This window comes from Scyliorhinus canicula, chromosome 20 (assembly GCF_902713615.1).
Source record: "Scyliorhinus canicula chromosome 20, sScyCan1.1, whole genome shotgun sequence".
Taxonomy (NCBI): domain Eukaryota; kingdom Metazoa; phylum Chordata; class Chondrichthyes; order Carcharhiniformes; family Scyliorhinidae; genus Scyliorhinus; species Scyliorhinus canicula.
The window spans coordinates 72,299,166-72,321,899 of record NC_052165.1 but is presented as its reverse complement, the minus strand read 5'-3'; the positions used below and the strand labels follow the sequence as shown (position 1 = coordinate 72,321,899).

The 22,734-nt window shown below is 47.0% G+C and overlaps 1 protein-coding gene across 12 annotated transcripts in view; it reads left to right on the top strand.

Annotated features, from left to right (window-relative positions):
* Positions 1 to 22,734, top strand: part of cntn1b (contactin 1b) — a 903,199-nt gene that overhangs the window by 694,014 nt on the left and 186,451 nt on the right. For all 12 annotated transcript variants that reach the window (XM_038780269.1, XM_038780265.1, XM_038780278.1 and 9 more), the window contains one exon: positions 4,190 to 4,424. In XM_038780269.1, coding sequence (XP_038636197.1) covers positions 4,190 to 4,424 — 235 coding nt within the window. The remainder of the gene's footprint in view (positions 1 to 4,189; positions 4,425 to 22,734) is intronic.

Here is a 22,734-nt window from a genome sequence, read left to right as displayed (position 1 = left end):
TTTCAGCGTAAGGGGTCAGCTGAAGACAGAGATGAGGAGGAATTTCTTCTCTCAGAGGATAGTGAATCTGTGGAATTATTTACCGCAGAGAGCTGTAAAGGCTGGGTCGTTAAGTATGTTCAAGGCAAAGATAGACAGATTTTTAATCAGTAAGGGAATTGAGGGTTATCGGTATAAAATGGGAAAGTGTTGAGGATCATTTCAGATCGGATCAGCCATGATCTCATCGAATGGCGGAGCAGACTCAAGGGGCTGAATAGTATACTTCTGCTCCTCGGCCTTATGGTTGCAGATACTCGAGTTATTGCTAAATCAACATAAACTTCAAACATTTTGGTCCTGAATGATGCTTTGTGAAGATCAATGCACAAATGATCGTAATAAAATGAGGACATCCATATAAAAGTGTAACATTTGATTTTTGTTGATTTACCTCTCAAGCACATGTTGAATCCGATAATTTATCCAGCCTGCCAATGCATTTTTTTTAAAAACCATGTCATGCTATGCACTCATGCACATAATGAGATACAGACAGGCAATGACAGGCACCCAATACAGCCAATCAACACACAAGACAGAACACAACCAATCACCAGGCAGAACACTAGAGCGTGGTCTCCTACTATAAAACACACGAGGCATCAGCAGTCTGCCTTTTTCCACTGGTGACAACTGTAGTGACAGTCAAGGTGTATATATCAGGTAGCACTTTCTACACGTGGCTCAGAGCTAGTCTGGTCTAGTTAGTTGTAGCAAGTACACTTAAATTAGCAGTGTCAAACCCACAGCGAACTGTGCGCACTGCTTAAGAAGTTCAATGAAGCATATTGAACTAACATCAAAGTTTGGAGTCTACTTTCAAGTACAACTGCATCCAGTTGCAGTCCGTGTTACCCCAGGGTGAATAAAACGACAAACCATAAGTACAATTCACCTGTTAATGTATTTAAAAGGGTGACCACGTCTGTGAAAGTAGCAGAGTAAGGAATGAATAGAGGTGTCAACTGTAGCTCAGTGCAGCACTTTAGCCTTTGAATCAGGAGGCCATAGGTACAAACCCCACTGCAGAGATGAGGCTAACTCTGTAATGTAGTGTTGAATAGGTGCATTGATGAAGATAACACAAAGGAAATTAATTCCACACTATCTGAAACCTGACTTATTTGGAAAACAACTGCAAGCTCGTGTTTGGGAGATTGCAGGTTTCCATTGGAGCACCCCAATCTCGGAACCCAAGTATCTTTTGTTCAGTTGTGTTGTTGGCAGTGAGGTGAAGGATATATTACCTAATAGGACGCGTTTCCATTTATATAACCCTGTTCTCACAACCTCAGGACGTTCCAAAGCAATTTGCAGCCAATTCGAAGTGTCGTCAGTGTTGCAGTTCAGGAAACACAGTTTGTGTGCAGCAAACTTCCCAAAAACAGCAAAGAGACAATGACCAGGCCGTGTGTTTTTGTCATGTTGGTTGAGGCAGGAATATTAACCAGAACACCGGAGAGAACTTTCCTGCTCTTTCCAAACCGTGCTGGAGGATCTTGTACATCTACTTCCGAGGCCTCCTTGTTGCATCCCATCCATCAGGTGGCAGCGCCCACAGTTTTTTTTAAAGCATATCGTCGCAACCACACTTTTTTTTTTTACCCTTGGCTCGAATATTGGGGAAGTGGTGGAAGGATTCCCGAGTTTATTGTCAGCCTGTTGAGCCATGTTGAATGCTCCTTCCGTGGGCAACAAGTCCTGCCGTTGGACTCGATTCCGGAGTTTTTGGTCCAGTAGTAGGGATGCCACCAAGGCTTCCTTTATTTTAACCACCGACAATGCCGCACTCCTTTGAAACTGAACCAAAGTGTTGATTGAACCCACAACTTGCTGACTCAGAAGCAAGTGCACTGCTGCTGAATCGCAGTCGCGATTCCACCTTTGTTAGTATTTGCCACGAAGTCCATCCTAAAGTGATATGTATATATAGCTATATAAAGGGTTAATGACTACATCATAGTGTAAGACAACCACTGGATGGCAGCACTAGATTCATGTATAAATATGTGAACTCAGAGGATCTTCGAACCAGGACTAGACAGCAGATTGTTAGCGTGATAGATAATAGCATAGTTAAGACACATAGTTAAATATACTTAATATTTTATTCTGAATTACTTGATCACTAGTTATAGTTCTATAAGAGTGAACGCACTCAACATTAATCAATTCATTATTCATTAAATCTATTTTGCTTTGAATTGAAGATTGGTGGTTTCTTTAGAATCACACAATCAGACCATTCTGGATATAGAAAGCAAAGAACAACGACATATTAACCACAGCGTAATCCGTCACACCACAACGGAACAGGTACAGAGAGCAAAGAGCCTTTCTTGCTCACCTGCAGGTGACAAGCTACCCTCAGACCAATCAAACCTCACTGAGATTTGCCTGTTGCTGCAGTCAGTTGAGAAGTTGAACCTTGACTCCAAGTCCCGAATGAAATAATTGGCACTGTCTAGATCATTGTCGAGATAGCAGTTGTAGCCAAGGCTGCGATTCCTCGCGATAACAGTTGTGGGCATGATGTGTGTCACCATTAGTAATGTGATCGGACCCGACCTCCTTTGGCTCAAGGATATTTTGACATCTTGAATTTTGTTCACGTTTGTTTCAGATTTATTTACAAATTATTAGTTCTGGGTGTGTGATGTGTTTGCATGTGTTGTGACCTGATAATGAAATAAAAGTCCTTTACAATCGGCACTGCTGCAATACCTTCAATAGCAGTGCACTTCAGAAGAACTAAAGGAACATAAGTAGGCCATTCATTCCCTTGGGTCTTTTCTGCCTATTCAATTAGATCATAAGTACATTTACCCACATTTGATTCATATCCCTCATGTGATAAAATTCTATCATTATTGGTTCTGACGTCTTCAATTAGCTCAACCTGTAGCTTTTTGGTGGAGAGAACTTTAGGTTTCCACAGCTCTTTGTGCGAAGGAATGCTTTCTGCCTCATCCTGAATACCCTTGCTTTAATTTTAAGGTGACGACTTGACCATGAGAAGATAGGGGGCGGAATTCACCACCGACATGATTCTCCGTTTTGCCGAAGTCCGGGGATTTCCCTACGGCATGGGGCTGCTCCACAATGGGAAACTCCATTGACCGGCCGGCGTAACGGAGGATCCTGCCGGGGGGGTCGGGGCAGAAATGTGAGGCGGCGGGCGGAGAATCCAGCCCATGGTTTCTCTCCACCTGCTCCATGAAATCCTTTCATCATCTTAAACACCTCAGTTTGATCACCATTTCACCTTTGATCCTCAAAGAACAAAGAAAAGTACAGCACAGGAACAGGCCCTTCTGCACTCCAAGCCTGCGCCAATCACACTGCCCGTCTAACGCAAAACCTTTTACACTTCTGGGGCCCATATCCCTCTATCATGTATTTGTCAAGATGCCCCTTAAACGTCACTACTGTCATAATATAGATCCAGGTATAAGATGGAGTGCAGACAGGATGACCAGTGAGCACACAGAACACAGCAGCCAATCACCAGAAGGGCACGACCACTATAAAGCCAGAGGGCACCAGTTTTCCCGCGCTCTCGGGATCCAGCCTCTGAGACAGTCAGAGCTCGTGAGCAGCAACTAGAACAAACACCATGTGGTAGTCAGATAGTCTGGTCAGGTCAGTCTCAGGTCTCCAGTCAACTCAGCATAGTGTCAACCCAGTCAAAGCATGTTTTATAGTTAATTGTTCAATAAAATCGTGTTGCATCTTTTCAAGTGTTGGAAGCCTGTCTCTCTCTCTCTACTGCACCAAACGCAGTCCTCGTCGACCCAGCTTACCCAACACATCAACTACCGTACCTGCTTCCACCATCTCCTCCGGCAGCAAGTTCCAGGCACACTAGCCTCTGTGTAAAAAAACTTCCGTCGCATGTCTCCTCTAAACTTTGCCCCTCGCATCTTAAACCGATGTCCCCTGGAAATTGACTCTTCCACCCTGGGAAAAAGCTTCTGACTATCCACTCTGCCCATGTCCCTCATAATATTGTAGACTTCTGTTAGGTTGCCCCTCAATCTCCATCATTACAGTGAAAAAAAATCGAGTTGATCCAACATCTCCACGTAGCTAATGCCCTCCGTAGCAGGCTAACACCCTTTCCCTCTCTCTATCTCTGCCCCTGTAGCCCCTGCCAAGGGAGTACCATTACGGAAGCAGCTTTGGTTACATCGTTGCCTTCAAGCCAAGTACGGACAAGGAATGGAGGAAAGTGACGGTGCCCAACCCCGAAGGCAACAGATACGTCCACAAAGATGACTCGCTGTCTCCAAGCACCCCATTTGAAGTCAAGGTCAAAGCATTTAACAGCAAGGGAAATGGACCGTTTAGCCTGTCTGCTTTCATTTACTCAGCAGAGGATGGTAAGTGCCACTGGCTTTTCATGTACATACCAATGCTGTTCAGCATTGTTTACCAATGTCATTAGTTTGTTGTGATTGAATAAGTCACAAAGTCTGATTATTGTGTGGAATTTCAGGTATTTTCCCAATATTTTGCAAATATTGCTTTCTTTTTCATTAATGTACTCTCAGTTATTAGGGCACTGGTCTATGGTGTTGCAGTCGGTGTCACAATTTCCATTCTCATTGCTGGCAAACCTGGGATTATTCCTGGTGTTCTGACAGTACACTCTGTGCTTTCGATGAAGACCACACATCAACCGGCCTTTGGTAATCAGTCTGGGAATTACACTGTGTACTTTAACCATTCAGGAACAAATCACGTTACCTGAGAAACAATCAGATACAAATTCTGCTGCCCTTTGCAAAACATGATTCACGGTTTGATCCCTGACACAGATAGTATGCTGAAGGGGAGTGTTTGAGTGAAAGGTGCTTTTTCTACTGAAGCCGAACTCAACATACCGACTCCGGCCGAGATTGCTGGAATGAAAGAATCTTCCGGTCTCCCTCTTTCGCTGACTGGCTCACTCTCTCGCTCTGGTGCTAGCTTAGGCATTCTGATGCAAACCAGGGAGGTCTCAATTAGAATGGCAGTTTCAATAAGAGCTGACTCTAAGGATCGCTGATGCGGGGTTTGGAAATTCCTTCTGACACACTAATGGTGCTGTTCCAGACGAGAGGTTGAAGCAATTTGTTAGTGAAGGAGTAGGGAGAGATTTCTTCTTATTCTGGCCATGCTGACTTTGACCTACTCGACTCGGCACTGATGGTGCTTACTGCAGGGGTTAAAATCCCATTCAGGGTGGTCATTTAGAACATACAGTGCAGAAGGAGGCCATTCGGCCGATCGAGTCTGCAGTGACCCACGTAAGTCCTCACTTCCACTCTATCCCCGTAACCCAATAACCCCTCCTAACCTGTTTTGGTAACTGAGCAATTTATCATGGCCAATCCACTTAACATGCATACCTCTGGACTGTGGGAGGAAATCGGAGCACCCAGAGGAAACCCACGCAGACACTGGAAGAACATGCAGACTCTGCAAACAGTGACCTAGCGGGGAATCGAACCTGAGATCCCTGGCGCTGTGAAGCCACAGTGCTACAGTATTATCTTGTGCTACCGTGCTGCCCAATTAGCTGGTCATATATCAGACAATCTGGATTTAAGCATGTCTGGCTTTGTTCCAGTACTGGTATTTTGGTGTTTGCAGTTCTGTTTCAATCAGTCACATTTGACTCTCTATCCTAAATAATACCCACATCACGGGCTATCCCACATCACAACACTGATCCACACCTCAATCCCAAAACATCAAACGCCAGCATGTTTCGAAATATTTAAAATTAATAGATTGAAACGTGGAAGTCATGACGTAAACAGAATGGGTACCAGGAATGAGGAGAAACCTCATTATATCTGCTGGCCCACACTTCACTGAAGCAGCTCCGCGAGTGGGTAGTCTGGAGACCAGAGGTGGAAACGCCAGGAAAATCCTCACGTGACCACCTGCCGAGTTCTTCGCTGGTCTTGGGACCCCCTCCCCCCCCCCCTTCCCCCCTCCCCCCCCCTTCCCCCCTCAGATGAAGCCGTGAGAAGGGGAGGGGGGGGGGGGTTGAGGAGGATGGGAAGCAGGTTCAGAGGGAAAAGGCATGGAACCAAGAGTTGGTGACGATCTGTACTGGGCAATGCTTTCAGCAAAGGTCAATAAGGAACCGAGGCCGGTATTATCACCGTGGGTCCCAATGAGATAAACCCACTGAATTTACTTGTCAACTTAATGAACATGTCAAAACTCACGCTGTAATACCCCCACCAACAAGCCTGGACTTGCAGAGGCCTACCGACTGAACTGGCTTGGGACAATTCACACCTCTTTAACCTGGAGTTACCTCTCTCTCTGCATCTTTGATGATTTGATTGCCTGCAGGTGCTCGCATTCCGGGGCATCTCTGACTGTGTCTATATAAACATTTCTGGAACAAGCCTTTCCATTCACCTGAAGAAGGAGCCGTGCTCCGAAAGCTCGTGTTTGAAACAAACCTGTTGGACTTTAACCTGGTGTTGTAAGACTTCTTACTGTGCTCACCCCAGTCCAACGCCGGCATCTCCACATCATGGCTGTAATAAGCATCATTGATGCATATATTTTTCTGAAAGTTTGATATTTCAACGAATTATGCAGCTTTAAATGTTGCATAATGTAATCGGACTGAACTACCAATAGTTACTCTGTCTGGTGAAACCGTTTGTTCTTCCTTTCTTTTCCATATTATAATTGTTTTATTAACATGTACGTATTAGTGATGTCCAGCTACTGAACTCAAACAGCGGCTAATAACAGCCCTCCGTGTCCAAGTAGCAAGCAAAATTCAACTGCTACACAACTGGAACAGAGATTTTTGAGTTGGCGCACACTTGGGGGTTGATGTTGGGTTTGTGTTGAATATTTCTGACCTCCACCCAATTCTTCAGGATGAACAAATAAATGGTTGGTGCTTTTGCACCTCAGTTATCTTTGTGGTGATATGCATCACTGTAAATACACAAGGGGTTAATGTAAATACACTACGACTAAGTAAACACTAGAGGGAGCACCAGAGACGTCATGACATGCAGACATACAGCTAATGAACACATAGAATAGGACACAACCAATGGGCAGTCAAGACACCCAGAGGGGACACTACCACAAGGGGACATTACACAACCCATATATAAGGACAGGGCACACATGCTCTGTCTTTTTTCCACAGGCGACACTTAGAGAGTAGGACAGGGGCAGATCAGAAGCATCACACCCATCACGTGGCTTAGAGCAGACTTGTTAGTTAGACTGAGTTACTATAGCAAGATTAGCAGGAGAGTCAAACTCATAGAGAACTATGCTAATGCTTCAATAAATCACATTGAACTTACTTCAAAGTCTGGAGTATCTTTTGGTCAAAGCTGCATCGAGTTGCAGCCTGTGTTATTCCAGAGTACATAACACAACAATCTTCTCCAGGTTAACTCTCGGACACGGAGGCAAGAGAGGCATCATGCACTCTCCTTCTGTCACAAGTTAGCAAATCAACCAGGCACTGTCCAAAAACATGGACTGCAGGTGCACAATTTCCTGTGTTCCCTGAAAACATCAGATCCCAGAATCATCCCTGCAATATCAAACATTGTGAACCTATCACAGCTAGCTAGGCCTGTTATTGATATGGTACAGCAGGGTTTCCTGCATGTTCAGAATGTTGGCAAAAAAGGTATACCTCAATTTTCCACTTTGGGTTGTGTGATATAAGGCAAATAGAGAATGAGGTCACAGTGTCCCCACAAACATCAAACATGAACATTCTTCCGTCAGTCTACTTTGTTTAAAAAAACAAATTTAAAACCAGATGAAAACACAAAATGGGAGAGGGAGAAAAATGGGAGAGGGGGGGAAGAAAGAAAACACAAACTGAGGTGGGGGAGAGAGAAGCACTAACTGGGGGAGAGAGAGAAACATGTCTCGGAGGAGTGATTGGAACACAAACTGGGGGAGAGAAGCACATAAAATGAGAGAGAGAAAAAAACACAAAGTGGGAGAGAGAGAGAGCGAGAGAGGGAGAGAACAAAACACAAAGTGGGGAAGAGAGAGAAACACATACTGGGGAAGAGAAAAATCAAAAACTGGAGAGGAAAGGAAACGGAAATCTGCAGCCACAGAACAGGACCTGGACAACAATTGCCAGTGGCTTTGAAGGTCACTGCATGCATGAGGTTCCATCCAGGCTGGAGCAGGCAATATTTACAACATTTACCAATTTGCCATCTTCTGTTATTTAAGAGAGCAGACAGCGTATCAGTTAGTTGTGGAAACACGTAACTGAAGCATGGTATTAGGGCGGCACCATGGGACAGCAGTTAGAACTGCTGCCTCACATTGCCAGGGGCCCAGGTTCAATTCCGGCCTTGGGTGACTGTCTGCATGGGTTTCCTCTGGGTTCTCCTGTTTCTTCCCAGAGTCTAAAGATGTGCTGGTTAGGTGGATTAACCGTGCTAAATTATCACTTAGTTTGCACAGGTTAGGTGAGGCTATGAGATTGCAGGGAGGGGTGGGCCTGGGAGTGCTCTTTCAGAGGGTCAGTGAAGACTCGATGGGCTGAATGGCCTCCTTGTGCGCTGTACGGATTCTGTGAATTTGTGAGGATTGTTTTCTTCCTGATGTTGCAGGATGCCAATGACAGCACACATTTTGCTTTGTGAATGCCTCATGTCAATGTGGTGATGTGCTGCAACCATGAGAGATTCCACTCTCTAAACATCCAGTTGATCAATGACCATGCCAAGAGCACCCTGCAGATCTGTCATGATGCCTTCATTCTATGGCAGTCTGCTGTGCCATCTGCTTCTATGGCACAAGGTGGCTACTGGATGACAAGAGCTTACCTGCTGACCACGTAACTGCCAGTCATTCCTGGGTTTTTTCCTGTTCATTGATGAGTTTCAGGAATTAACAACCAGGTACTAATCTCCAGAGAAACAAATTCCTTTAATTAACCTCATGATGGGCCTGAGAGGAATCACCGTCTACCGACCCTAAGAATGTGCCTGTTTATAGCCAGTTGGTTTTGAGGCCATAAAGATAGAGATAGAGAAGTACAGCACAGAACAGGCCATTCGGCCCACGATGTTGTGCCGAACTTTTGTCCTAGGTTAATCATAGAATTTTGGACACTAAGGGCAATTTATCATGGCCAATCCACCCAACCTGCACATCTTTCGACTGTGGGAGGAAACCGGAGTACCCAGAGGAAACCCACGCACACACAGGGAGGATATGTGCAGACTCCACACAGACAGTGACCCAAGTCGAAATCGAACCTGGGACCCTGGAGCTGTGAAGCAATTGTGCTATCCACAATGCTACCGTGCTGCCCTTAAGAAGAAATTAATCTACACTCCATAATTCTACCCTAATCCATGTACCTATCCAATAGCCGCTTGAAGGTCCCTAACATTTCTGACTCAACGACTTCCACAGGCAGTGCATTCCATGCCACCACTACTCTCTGGGTAAAGAACCTACCTCTGACATCCCCCCTATATCTTCCACCATTTACTTTAAATCTATGTCCCCTTGTAATGGTTTGTTCTACCTGGGGAAAAAGTCTCTGACTGTCTACTCAATCTATTCCCCTGATCATCTTATAAACCTCTATCAAGTCGCCCCCTCATCCTTCTCCGTTCTCATGAGAAAAGGCCTAGCACCCTCAACCTTTCCTTGTAAGACCTACTCTCCATTCCAGGCAACATCCTGGTAATTCTCCTTTGCACCTTTTCCAAAGCTTCCGCATCCTTCCTAAAATGCGGTGACCAGAACTGCATACAGTACTCCAAATGTGGCCTGACCAAGGTTTTGTACAGCTGCATCATCACCTCACGGCTCTTAAATTCAATCTCTCTGCTAATGAACGCTAGCACACCATAGGCCTTCTTCACAGCTCTATCCACTTGAGTGGCAACTTTCAAAGATTTATGAACATAGACCCCAAGATCTCTCTGCTCCTCTATATTGCCAAGAACCCTACCGTTAACCCTGTATTCTGCATTCATATTTGTCCTTCCAAAATGGACAACCTCACACTTGTCAGGGTTAAACTCCATCTGCCACTTCTCAGCCCAGCTCTGCATCCTATCTATGTCGCTTTGAAGCCGACAACAGCCCTCCTCACTATCCACAATTCCACCAATCTTCGTATCATCTGCAAATTTACTGACCCACCCTTCAACTCCCTCCTCCAAGTCATTAATGAAAATCACAAACAGCAGAGGACCCAGAACTGATCCCTGCGGTACGCCACTGGTAACTGGGCTCCAGGCTGAATATTTTCCATCCATCACCACTCTCTGTCTTTTATCGGTTAGCCAGTTCGTTATCCAACTGGCCAAATTTACCACTATCCCATGCCTCCTTACTTTCTGCATAAGCCTACCATGGGGAACCTTATCAAATGCCTTACTAAAATCCATGTACACTACATCCACTGCTTTACCTTCATCCACATGCTTGGTCACCTCCTCAAAGAAGTCAATAAGACTTGCAAGGCAAGACCTACCCCTCACAAATCCGTGCTGACTATCCCTAATCAAGCAGTGTCTTTCCAGATGCTCAGAAATCCTATCCCTCAGTACCCTTTCCATTACTTTGCCTACCAATGAAGTAAGACTAACTGCCCTGTAATTCCCAGGGTTATCCCTATTCCCTTTTTTGAACAGGGGCACGACGTTCGCCACTCTCTAATCCTCTGGTGCCACCCCTGTTGACAGCGAGGATGAAAAGATCATTGCCAATGGCTCTGCAATTTCATTTCTTGCTTCCCATAGAATCCTTCGATATATCCCGTCAGGCCCGGGGGACTTGTCTAACCTCAAGTTTTGCAAAATGCCCAACACATCTTCCTTCCTAACAAGTATCTCCTCGAGCTTACCAGTCTGTTTCACACTGTCCTCCAACAATATGGCCCCTCTCCTTTGTAAATACTGAAGAAAAATACTTGTTCAAGACCTCTCCTATCTCTTCAGTCTCAATACACAATCTCCCGCTACTGTCCTTGATCGGACCTACCCTCGCTCTAGTCATTCTCATATTTCTCACATATGTGTAAAAGGCCTATCTGTCAAAGATTTTTCATGCCCTCTCTTAGCTCTCCTAATCCCTTTCTTCAGTTCCCTCCTGGCTATCTTGTATCCCTCCAGCGCCATGTCTGAACCTTGTTTCCTCAGCCTTACATAAGTCTCCTTCTTCCTCTTAACAAGACATTCAACCTCTCTTGTCAACCATGGTTCTCTCACTCGACCATCTCTTCCCTGCCTGACAGTGACATACATATCAAAAACACGCAGTACCTGTTCCTTGAACAAGTTCCACATTTCACTTGTGTCCTTCCCTGACAGCCTATGTTCCCAACTTATGCACTTCAATTCTTGTCTGACAGCATTGTATTTACCCTTCCCCCAATTGTAAACCTTACCCTGTTGCACGCACCTATCCCTCTCCATTACTAGAATGAAAGTCACAGAATTGCGGTCACTACCTCCAAAATGCTCCCCCACTAACAAATCTATCACCTGCCCTGGTTCATTACCAAGTACCAAATCCAATATGGCCTCCCCTCTGGTCGGACAATCTACATACTGTGTTAGAAAAGCTTCCTGGACACACTGCACAAACACTACCCCATCCAAACTATTTGATCAAATGTTTGGGAAGTTGAAGTCACCCATGACTACTACCCTGTGACTTCTGCACCTTTCCAAAATCTGTTTCCCAATCTGTTCCTCCACATCTCTGCTGCTATTGGGGGGCCTATAGAAAACTCCCAACAAGGTGACTGCTCCTTTCTTATTTCTGACTTCAACCCATATTACCTCAGTAGGCAGATCCCCCTAGAACTGCCTTTCTATCTATCAATAAGATTCAAGACAGGGCCACTTTTGGGATGAATAATATTTTGTGCATTTTACAGACACTGCAATGGATCATCTGTCTTAATGTGGGCAGCACTACGAGTGATCTGCTAATCCTCCTCAGTAGCGAATGATTCCAATTGCATTTCTTTGCTACTTTACTCACGTCATTTTTGCCATGTTCTAAACTTTTTTTCAATGTTTTGTTCCTAATTGTTAAACTAGACAAAATTGTTCAAGTTCAGCACATGTTGCACAGGCTTTTCACAGTTGCGTTTCATGCCAACTTGCGAAGTTAAGCTGCAGGAAGCACCCCTTATTGGTGTAAGGTGAAAGACTGTAGCTCTGTCCACTGAAATTATTTTTCTCAACTATGATGAACTCAGGGCGAAATTCTCCGACCCACACGACGGGTCGGAGAATAGCGGGAGGGCCTTCCCGACATTTTTCCCGCCCTCCCGCTATTCTCCCCCCCCCCCCCCCGCCCAACTCCCGACACGAATCGCTGCCGCCGTTTTTTTACGGCCGGCAGCGATTCACAGCTGTTCGATGGGCCGAAGTCCCAGCCCTTTACGCTGTTTTTACGAACGGCAAACAGACCTGGTCTGGCCGTTCGTAAAAACGGCGGGAACAACTCGCTTTTTATAACCATGGCACCGATTGGCACGGCAGTATCACGGCCGTGCCAAGGGTGCCATGGGCCCGCGATCGGTGGGCACCGATCGCGGGCAGCGGGCCCGATGCCCGCGCACTATTTGTCCTTCCGCCGCCCCGCAGTATCCATTCGCGGGGCGGCTGAGGGGCATCCCGGCCCGCGCATGCGCGGGTTTCGCGCAAATACGCGATGACGTCATCCGCGCATGCGCGGGTTGGAGTCTTCCAATCCGCGCATGCGCGGCTGACGTCATATGACGCGTCAGCCGGCGCTAACTCCGGCAAGCGGGCTTAACGAATTTCGTTAAGCCCGTGATGCCGGAGCTTGCGGCGTCGGGCTGCTAGCCCCGACCGGGGACCAGAATTGGTTCCCGGTCGGGAAGGGGCGCGCTGGCGTCAAACCCGCCCGGGTTTGACGCCAGCCTTACGATTTCTCCCGTTTTGGGAGAATCGCGCCCTCAATTTCTGCCTTTTACTGGCAAGGATGAGAGAGGATGGAAATCCATGTTCCCTTTCCTCACTAGCGGTAATCAGTGTGTTTAGGGAAAAAAAAATGTGTGTGGTCCTTAACCTCTGGTCAATTTGAATAACCAGCAGCATGCTTGTCATGAGTTTAAGTAGAGCAGCACGGTAGCACAAGTGGCTACCAGCATGGCTTCACAGCGCCAGGGTCCCAGGTTCGATTCCCCACTGTCACTGTCACTGTCTGTGCTGAGGCTGCACGTTCTCCCCGCGTCTGCGTGGGTTTCCTCCCGGTGCTCTGGTTTTATCCCACAGTCCAAAGATCTGCAGGTTAGGTGGATTGGCTAGGCTAAATTGCCCTTAGTGTCCAAAAAGGTTAGGAGGGGTTATGGGGATAGGGTGGAAGTGAGAGCTTAAGTGGGTCGGTGCAAACTCAATGGGCCGAATGGCCTCCTTCTGCACTGTATGTTCTATGCTCTATGTTATTTACGTGTTCACCCTGAAAAACTAAGGTGACATCACATACCCATCACAAACACATACACCCGCGAAGAAATTGCAATTAAAAAAGGATAGTGCACTTGTATAAGTTATAAACAAAGGAATTGTTTGCAAGTCAAATCGTTTGCTCCTCTCGGCGCTGGCCTGGTGAAGAATAGGTACGCTTGACTCTTAAAGTGTAGTTAGGTGAATTCAATAACCAAAGGTGTACATTAAAGTCATTGCTGGATACCAGCAGCTACAAATTAGTTGCTTGTAATCTCATTACTAAGAGGTCTGCAAACAACATAGCAAGAAACAGCAGCAACAACAAAGGCAGCAACATCCATGCCTAAAAACTGACAACTGCAACATCTTTTTTTTTAATAAATATTTTTATTCTCCATTTTCACATTTTCCTTCAAAATTTACACCCCACCCACAGACAGTAAACGGTAACAAATACAAAATCAATCCCCTTAACAATAATAACGATCCCATCCTCCCACCGCCCCAAACAATGGCCCACCTGTCAATATATGCATCCAATAAAACAAACCCTCCCACGGTGGAAACAAAAAACAAAGGAGAAAAAGAAAAAAAGGAGTCTGGGACCGCCCATGGTCACCATAGAGTCCACCTCCACCCCCCTCCCCCACCCTCTCCCCACACACTCAATGCCGTCCAACCTCTGAAAGAGTGCCGTACATGATACCCAAGAGTTGTAAACCTCCCCCCCCCCCCCCCCTCCCCCCACTCCCCTCCAACTCCTCCCGTCCACTGCCTCATTGTAAAACTCCTTCCCCCAACCTCGGTTCCTTCCCCCCAACTTTCCACCCTGGCTAGACCACTCGGACCCTGTTCTGCCAAGCTCCAATGGCTGCAGCCCCTCCCCCCACCTCACTGCAGTTCACTGGCTGGCTTAAACTGGCCAGCCTGGAGGCCCCCGCCCGGGTCCCTTTCCCCCTTGCCCGACCCTAGGAAAGCCGAGAAATCCACTTTTAACACACAAACCCCACAGATCCACCTACACCCCAAAGAGCCCTCACTTCGAGTGAAAGTACCATCACTTCCCTTGTCCAAATATATACAACACCGGCTCCTTTAGCCCGTACACCTGCACGCAGTGAAACAAACAAACAAGAAAAAAGAAAATACAGTCATGAGGTTACGTCGGCACATGGCCATTTCTCAATTTCTCAGTTCTGCCTTCGCAAACTCCTCCGCTGCCTCCGCCGTTCCAAAATAAAAGTCCTTGAGCTTGTAAGTCATCCTCAGCTTCGCACTGCAACTTGCTAATGTACAGTGCCCTCTTCACCCGGTTGAAAGTAGCCCGCCTCCTCACCAGCTCCACCGTAAAGTGCTGGTATACACGTATACCAGCTCCAGCCCACTGCACCACCCGCTTCTGCTTGGCCCAGCACAGGACCTTCTCCTTCACACTGTACCTACGGAAGCATAGAGTCACTACCCTTGGCGGCTCACTCGCCTTTGGTACAGGCCTCCACGACCGATGAGCCCGATCCCGTTCATATCGGGAGGGATCCTCCCCCTCCACCAATAGTTCTGCCAGCATCGCAGCAAAATACTCAGTCGGTCTTGGCCCTTCAACTCCTTCGGGCAGCCCCACAATCCTCAAATTCTGTCGCCTGGACCTGTTTTCCAGGTCTTCCATTTTTCCTCGCAGATCCATATTAATCTCCAACACCTTCCGCATCTCCTTCCCCATCGACGTAAATTGATCACCATGCTGCAATAATGTCTCCTCCTTCAGTGCTTCCCCTTGCTCCCGCACCTCCGCCACTGCGCTCGCCAACGCCGTCGTCACCGGGGAAATCGCCTCCTCCACCAGCACACTCAAAACCTCCCTCATCTCCTTCCTCATTGTCTCCATGTATTTTGTAAACTGCCTTTCGAATTCCGCAGCCATTACCTTAGTTATTTCTTCAGCCGTAAGCAATGCGGCCTCCCCTCGTGCTCCAGCCTCCATTTTCCTTGGTGACCCCACGGTGACCTTTCTACTCCCCGACGAACTTTCAGCTGTTTTCACAGCCGGTTTCTTACTGGACCTCAACATATCCCTTCCCTGTGCTTTCTACTGGCCTTCACCGCCTTCACTGCCCCTAGGACCGGGCGTCAATCCCCGACAATGTCGTTCCCAAACGGGAGCACTCCAACGCGCGGCTGCCTCCCGCCCGCCGTCACCGGACGTCAGCCGTCACCGCTTCTTCAATGGCCTTGGTGAGATCTTTTCACAGTTGTTCCCTCTGCTGCTAGAATTCAACTTTCATAAAGGCCCTCAAGTCAGCTTGAGGCCTTTAAGCTTGCCCTTCCCCCGCCTGCATGCTGGAAGAGGCTTTTGTCTGCTGCTGCTTCAGCCAAATCTTTCACTGTTTCTGCGGGTCTGGTAACCAAGAAACATGCCATTCCTGGGGGAAAGTACTCCTCCAACATTCACCTGCGCCTTTTCATCAAAATTCCACCCCTTACTGATTAAAAAAGAGCTCTTTTCTGTAACCTTTGGTAGGAGCTGCCTTGTGTGTGACCACTTACTCCATGGTGCACACCGGAAGCCCCGACAGCTGCAACATCTTAACGTCTCCATATCTCCATGCCTCTTCCATGCAACCTCATGATCCATATCTTTGAAATGGGCTTTAAAAAATAAACTAACAATCGAATAGACCCCTCATTTGAACAGCTTCTTTATGAAAATAATCACTCATTCCAAAAAGCCATTCACAACAAATAAATCCCCTCAAGTGGCCAATCTGTTGTAAAACAACAAGAATACAAATTCACTTACCACATAAACGGTAGATAACCCTTTAGTAACCTCTTTGAACCGTAAATCAAACCGTGAACACAGCCCCTTGCTTCTGACGTAAGTGGTTTCCATTGAAACCCATCTAAGCATTCATAATCGCCCCAGGCATCAAAACAAATGCTTGGAAATGTAAGCAATGGAGTTCATTGAAACTGCAATGACAGCTTTCTTTTTCTCAGCTACACCAGCTGTCCTGTCAATCAAGTTGGTTCAGAAGCAGGTGGCATTTTTCAATGGAAAAAGTGCAGAAGGAGGCCACTCTGCCCATCGAGTCTGCACCGACCCTCTTGAAAGAGCACCCGATCTATATCCACGCTCCCACCCCATCCCTGCAACCCAGTAACCCCACCTAACCATTTGGACACTAAGGGGCAATTCAGCATAGCCCATCCACCTAACCTGCACATCTTTGGACTGTTGCTGTGCATCACTACACTGAAACAATTCTCGTAAATATAATGGTCAACGAATCTTTTCAGGAAAGAACCTTACGATGAACCATTGTTATAAAAACATGTCTCCATTAAAATACAGCATATTTTAGTGACATTTGAAGTTGTCAAAACATTTCAGACTTACCTGATAGAATGTCCCCAACTCAAAAACAGGCTTCCCCCAGTGCTCATTCAGAAATAGGGGATGGGAGGAGGGGGAATTCAAATTTCTGATTCGGCTCAAAATGGTGACCCCAACCTCAGATGAGGTGCATGAGGCATCACAACTCAAAGCCTCCCCAACCCTGTGAAAAGGTCACACAAAAATAGCGCAGGGTCGGGACGGTATTGAAAATTTGAAATTAGTGCAATTTCGGTACTTCCTGTCTTCATTCCCAACTCTACCACCAGATGGAAATCTGGTCCCAGAAAATACCTTTTTTTTAAAAATTGTGGGCGTTGTTGGTTAGGCCAGCATTTATTGCCCATCCCTAGTTGCCCTTCAGAAGGTGGTGGTGAGTTGCCTTCTTGAATCGCTGCAGGCCTTTAGGTGTAGATACACTCACTGTGCAGTTAGGGAGAGAATTCCAGGATGTTGCCCCAGCGACATAACATTGGAGCAGAATTAGGCCATTTGGCCCATTGAGTCTGCTCCGCCATTCAACCATGGCTGATGTGTTTCTCATCCCCATTTTTCTGCTTTCGGCCCCTAATCCCTGATCATGTTAATCAAGAACCTATCTATCTCTGCCTTAAAAACACCCAGTCTTGTCCTCCACAGCCTTCGGCAGTAATGAGATTCATCACCCTCTGGCTGAAGAAATTCCTCATCTCTATTCTAAAGGACCGTCCCTTCAATCTTAGACTGTGCCCTCGGGTTCTATTTGTAAGTTTGCGAGGTAAATATTCAAAGGAACAAAGTAGAGTAGTTTGTCGCATAAAGGAAACATCTTTACGATTTGACAACAGGTAAAACGTACAGATCTGACTAAATAGGACCAAAAATCTTCAAAAATGCTCTTTGTACCACATCTTGAGTGGACAGTTGGGGCTGAAATTTGGATCGAGACCAAATAAATCATGTTCCCTACTAATGTTGCACTATATCCTATTGCAATAGCTCAACATTAGAGTTAGTTTATAGCTCTCATGTAATGAAAGATGGACTAACAAGCATAAGCCTATCAGGGGATTGAAAAGCATGAGGTAATCACTTTCATTTCCAAACAACAAAATGAAAAGACTCCATCATCTCCCTCCCAACTTGAGATCTGATCTAAATGCAATCATTTTCAGTGAACCTCCAAGGAGTCTGTCTGGTCACGATGTTCCAAATATCATGGGCGAGATTCTCCCATATGGGGAGAAATCGTAAGGCTGTCGTCAAATCCGGGCGGGTTTGACGCCAGCCCCCCCCTTCCCGACCGGGAACCGATTCTGGTCCCCGGTCGGGGCTAGCAGCCCGACGCCGTAAGCTCCGGCATCACGGGCTTAACGAATTTCGTTAAGCCTGCTTGCCCGAGTTAGCGCCGGCTGACGCGTCATATGACGTCAGCCGCGCATGCGCGGATTGGAAGACTCCAACCCGCGTATGCACGGATGACGTCATCGCGTATTTGCGCGAAACCCGCGCATGCGCGGGCCGGGATGCCCCTCAGCCGCCCCGCGAATGGATACTGCGGGGCGGCGGAAGGACAAATAGTGCGCGGGCATCGGGCCCGCTGCCCGCGATCGGTGCCCACTGATCGCGGGCCCATCGGTGCCATGCGAGTGTTTACGGCCGTTTTTACGAACGGCCAGACCAGGTGTGTTTGCCGTTCGTAAAAACAGCCGTAAAGGGCTGGGAACTCGGCCCATCTATCAGCTGTGAATCGCTGCCGGCCGTAAAAAAACGGCGGCAGCGATTCGTGTCGGGAGTTGGGCGTGGGGGGGGGGGGGAGAATAGCGGGAGGGCGTCGGAACAGCGTGGCCGTAAAATTTTACGAGCCACGCTATTCTCCGCACCGTCGTGAGTGCGGAGAATCTCGCCCTATGTTTGTGGACCAGACCTGATGGTCCAGTTAGTCTTTTCCTTTCCATCATTAATTAACCCATTTTGAATATCAACCCTACCAATTTTCTTCTGCGATGGACAGCCACATGGAATGAGGAAATCTGTCACGTGCTAAGTTGGGTGTTCAGGGACAATAGCCTTCTTCTCCCACAAGAACTGCCTATAAAATCGAATCAGAACTTTACTGCTCACATATGAAGCCTGTGGGATTGAACTGTGTCCTCATCCCCAAGAACAGTACGGGGATATTAAACACCAAGTTTGAAGAAGGGTAACTGAAGTTTAGTAAATAGCATCCTTTGGCACCATCTCAACCAGGACTTCTTGTCAGCAGTTTGGCTCAGAACAGACTGATCAACCTGCCCCATTCAATATTCTCGGGACCGTGCCTTCAGTCGCTGCCTCATCACGAAGCTTCCCTAATGTGGCATTTCTGAACTGGGACCTTTACTTGGTCATAAAATGCAAGGATGGAGAGAGGCTCATCCTCTTGTTGTGTTATGTACTCTGGGATATCACAGGCTGCAACTGGATGCAGCTTTAACCAAAAGATACTCCAGACCTTGAAGTTAGTTCAATCTGATTTATTCAACCAGCAGCACAGTTAGCACAGTTCTCTATGAGTTCGACTCTCTGCTAACCTAAGTGTGGTTACTCTGTCTGACTGAACCAGACTAGCTCTTAGCCACGTGCTGGAGGTATGATACTGTAAATACACCCTGACTCACTCTGTAGATGTTCATCAGTGGAAAGAGTGGAGTGTGAGTGCCTCGTGCCTTTTATAGTGAGATACCACCCCTGAGTGTCCTGCCTGCTCATTGGTCATGTCCTGTTCTCTGTGTTCATTAGCTGCCTGTCTATATATCATTATCTGCATGTCTGCATATCATGACACCTCTCACCCCTAAGGGATGTTTCTGGGAATGTCGCTCTCCTGTTATCTTAGCTCATCATCAGCGATGTTGATCTTTTGATTATGAATCCATCCTTTGCTTCCACTCAGAAAGACGCATTCACTGCCTCCATATATTTTCCCCACCCCTTTTTTGCTCTTGACATGTTCCTTTTATATGTGTTGGTGTGTTTTGCATGCAGGTGCAAGATTTTTAAAAATTGAATTAGATCTTTAATGTATGGATCTCATTTTTATATATATGTAGATATTAGATTACTCGGTAAGGCATGCCATTTAGGAACAGTAGTGTTGCCAATGCTCTTTGTGCTGTTTTTTTGGGAAGAATTTAGCTTGAATTTTTTCAAATCACGTGGGAAATTTAAAACTCGTTATACCAAATAGATCCAGAACCCTGAATTATTTAATTATGATATTTATACATTCCATGTATATGTATGTCTAATGCTTCTGTACAATTCGACAAAACAGAATATATGATTTCTTAACTAAATCCTTGCTTCCAGTCAGATGACCAATTAGCATCACAATCGACCATTTGTGTTATAATTTTGCAAAGTATTCTCTTTTTGTAACATGGTAAGCAGAGTTTAGTATTTATAATAGCCGGTAGCAATAAGAAAATAAGTCAGTCTGACAGAACTGTAACTGGATGGTGAGAAGCTAATTGGAATTAAATGGAATATGACAGCACGGTGGCACAGTGTGCTGTCATGTTCCTCGATGTGTGCGGAGTGGGGGGTGTATCCATGGGGGGTATTTTCCCCAGTGCACAAGTGGGGGGGGGGGGGCTGCAATTTAAAAAAAAAATTTATTCAGGCATTTGCATAAACAAACAAAACAAATGAAAGCATAAGTAAAATTATACAACGTAATAAATAACCCCCCCTTCCCCCTCTGCCGATACCTCAATCTTCCCTAAAGAAGTCAATGAACAGCTTCCACCGCTGAGCGAGCCCATCAACCAACCCCCTGTGCGCGCGGTTGACCTCCAGGGGTTGGTTGAAAGCCCCCCCACCCCCACATCAGCTTCTCCAACATTTTGGCTACATACGTGCCGGCCTCCGCCCCTTTGATGCCTCGTTGCATCCCCACGATCCTCAAATTTTGCCTTCTGGTGCGATTCTCCAAGTCGTTCACCACCTTTTTCAGCTTCTTTTGGGGCTCCCGCATCACCCTCACCTCAGCCACCAATGAGGCGAGCTGCTCCTCGTGCTTCCCCACCGTCTCCTCCAGTTTCTGGGTCACCCTGCCCTGGGACTCCAGCCTCTGCTCCACACAATTAATCCCTGCTTTGACCGGCTCCACCACCTTGGCCAGGACCTCCAGGGCCTCCCTCCTCTGCAGACTGAACATCATTTAAAAAGTCCACCAGCTGCTCTGTTGACCACTGGGCAGGCAGAACAGGCCCTTTGCCCTCCGCCATCTTAGCCTGTGGCACACCACCACGAAGGCTCTCCTGCTCCAACATCTCCCTTCTTCTCAACCCACTCGCAGTTCGTGGATCTATTCACTAGTCACACCAGAGGGGTTACACCTTCTCCTGGCCCCCCTACATCTCTTTCCATCCACAAACGTCACCCCTCAGACAGGGAAAGGACTGTAAAATTCCACCTTGAGCGGGAGCTACCAAATGTGTGACCGCTCACTCCATGGGGGCCACCAGAAGTGAGGGAGGGGGCTGCATTTTTAGGTGCAGATTTTTTTCCCGATCTCTGTGGAGCTGGCTCTATTTGGCCCCACCCCGTCACCGTGAACACCTGGACCAATCCTCCAGATTTTGCCGATACAGAGTGCCGGATTAGCTGGAGAAAAAAAGCCTGGCAGTGCAGCTGGCGAGATGAACGGCATTTTCTCGCCTCAGCCAGCACTCTGTGCGCTGAGTGGAAAATTCTACCCTATCTCTTCTTCAGTTCTCTGCCCGAGGGCAGGTATGACCCACAATGCCACAACTTCTACCTCGGGCAGAGCTAGGAGGCAGGTCCTTAACGGATCCGCCCCACCCAGAACAAGGATTGAACACTGTGCTGTTTCCACCAAACTGATCTGTACTGACCATCCAGCCAATTTTCGGCCAGTTCTCCCCTTAAGGGTTCTCAATTACTGTGGCAACGTGCACTTTTACAAACATGTTGAAGTCTGGAGTAATCGATAATGATGGTGGAAGCTCCAATTTCTGTCTATCACATGGCTGATCAGGAATCTATCCCACCCTTATTGCCTGCCATTCGTCTATCTTGGAAGTTGATAATTGGTCACATTATGAACAATCATCTTTGGCCATCAAGAACTAGAGTGGGACTTCAAGTCAGAGTTCTTGCTCAGAGGCAGGGACACTACTCATATATGATCAAAATACTGGCACCCTTATCAGAGTGTGCATACCTCCTGTCTCACAGTGGTGGAAAACATGGCTTGCAATTATTTCATCTTAGAGAGGATGAACGCTTTGTTAACATATTTAAATCAAAGAGCAATTGGGAGCCTTATTGAGAAGCCTCGCAACAGAACCTGGCGTCAGATGGCTGATTCCTTTTGCCGAACTCTTTACTGGCAATGTTAAACAGGAGTACGTACTCAGTTACCTCAACCAAGCAGTCAGCCTCTTCTCAGAATACGGCATCTCTCTAGCCCCCGTCCTAATCTCAACCGCACCCCTCCCCGGGCCTGGCTCTGCAGTTTGCAGCCTGCCCCCCCCCCCCCCCCCCCCCCCCCCCCCCACATAATGCCCGCCACTGAGGATTTCCAGCTGCTTCCCCCTGCTGCTGGTGACCCTCCACCTCCCGGCCGACTAGCCTGTCAATTTGGCTGATTTCCAGGAAAAATAAGTTAAGATGAGGTCCTGCCATTACATTCAGCAGTTTCTCCACGTTCCCAGCCTCGCCAGGTTTCCTCCCATCACCACAGTGCCCAGCATCTTCCTCACCTCTCAGAAATATTGGGGCCATTGTGTTTGGGAGAGTGCCTGAGACCAGCAATTTCTCCTAGGCCTCAGTCGCTGA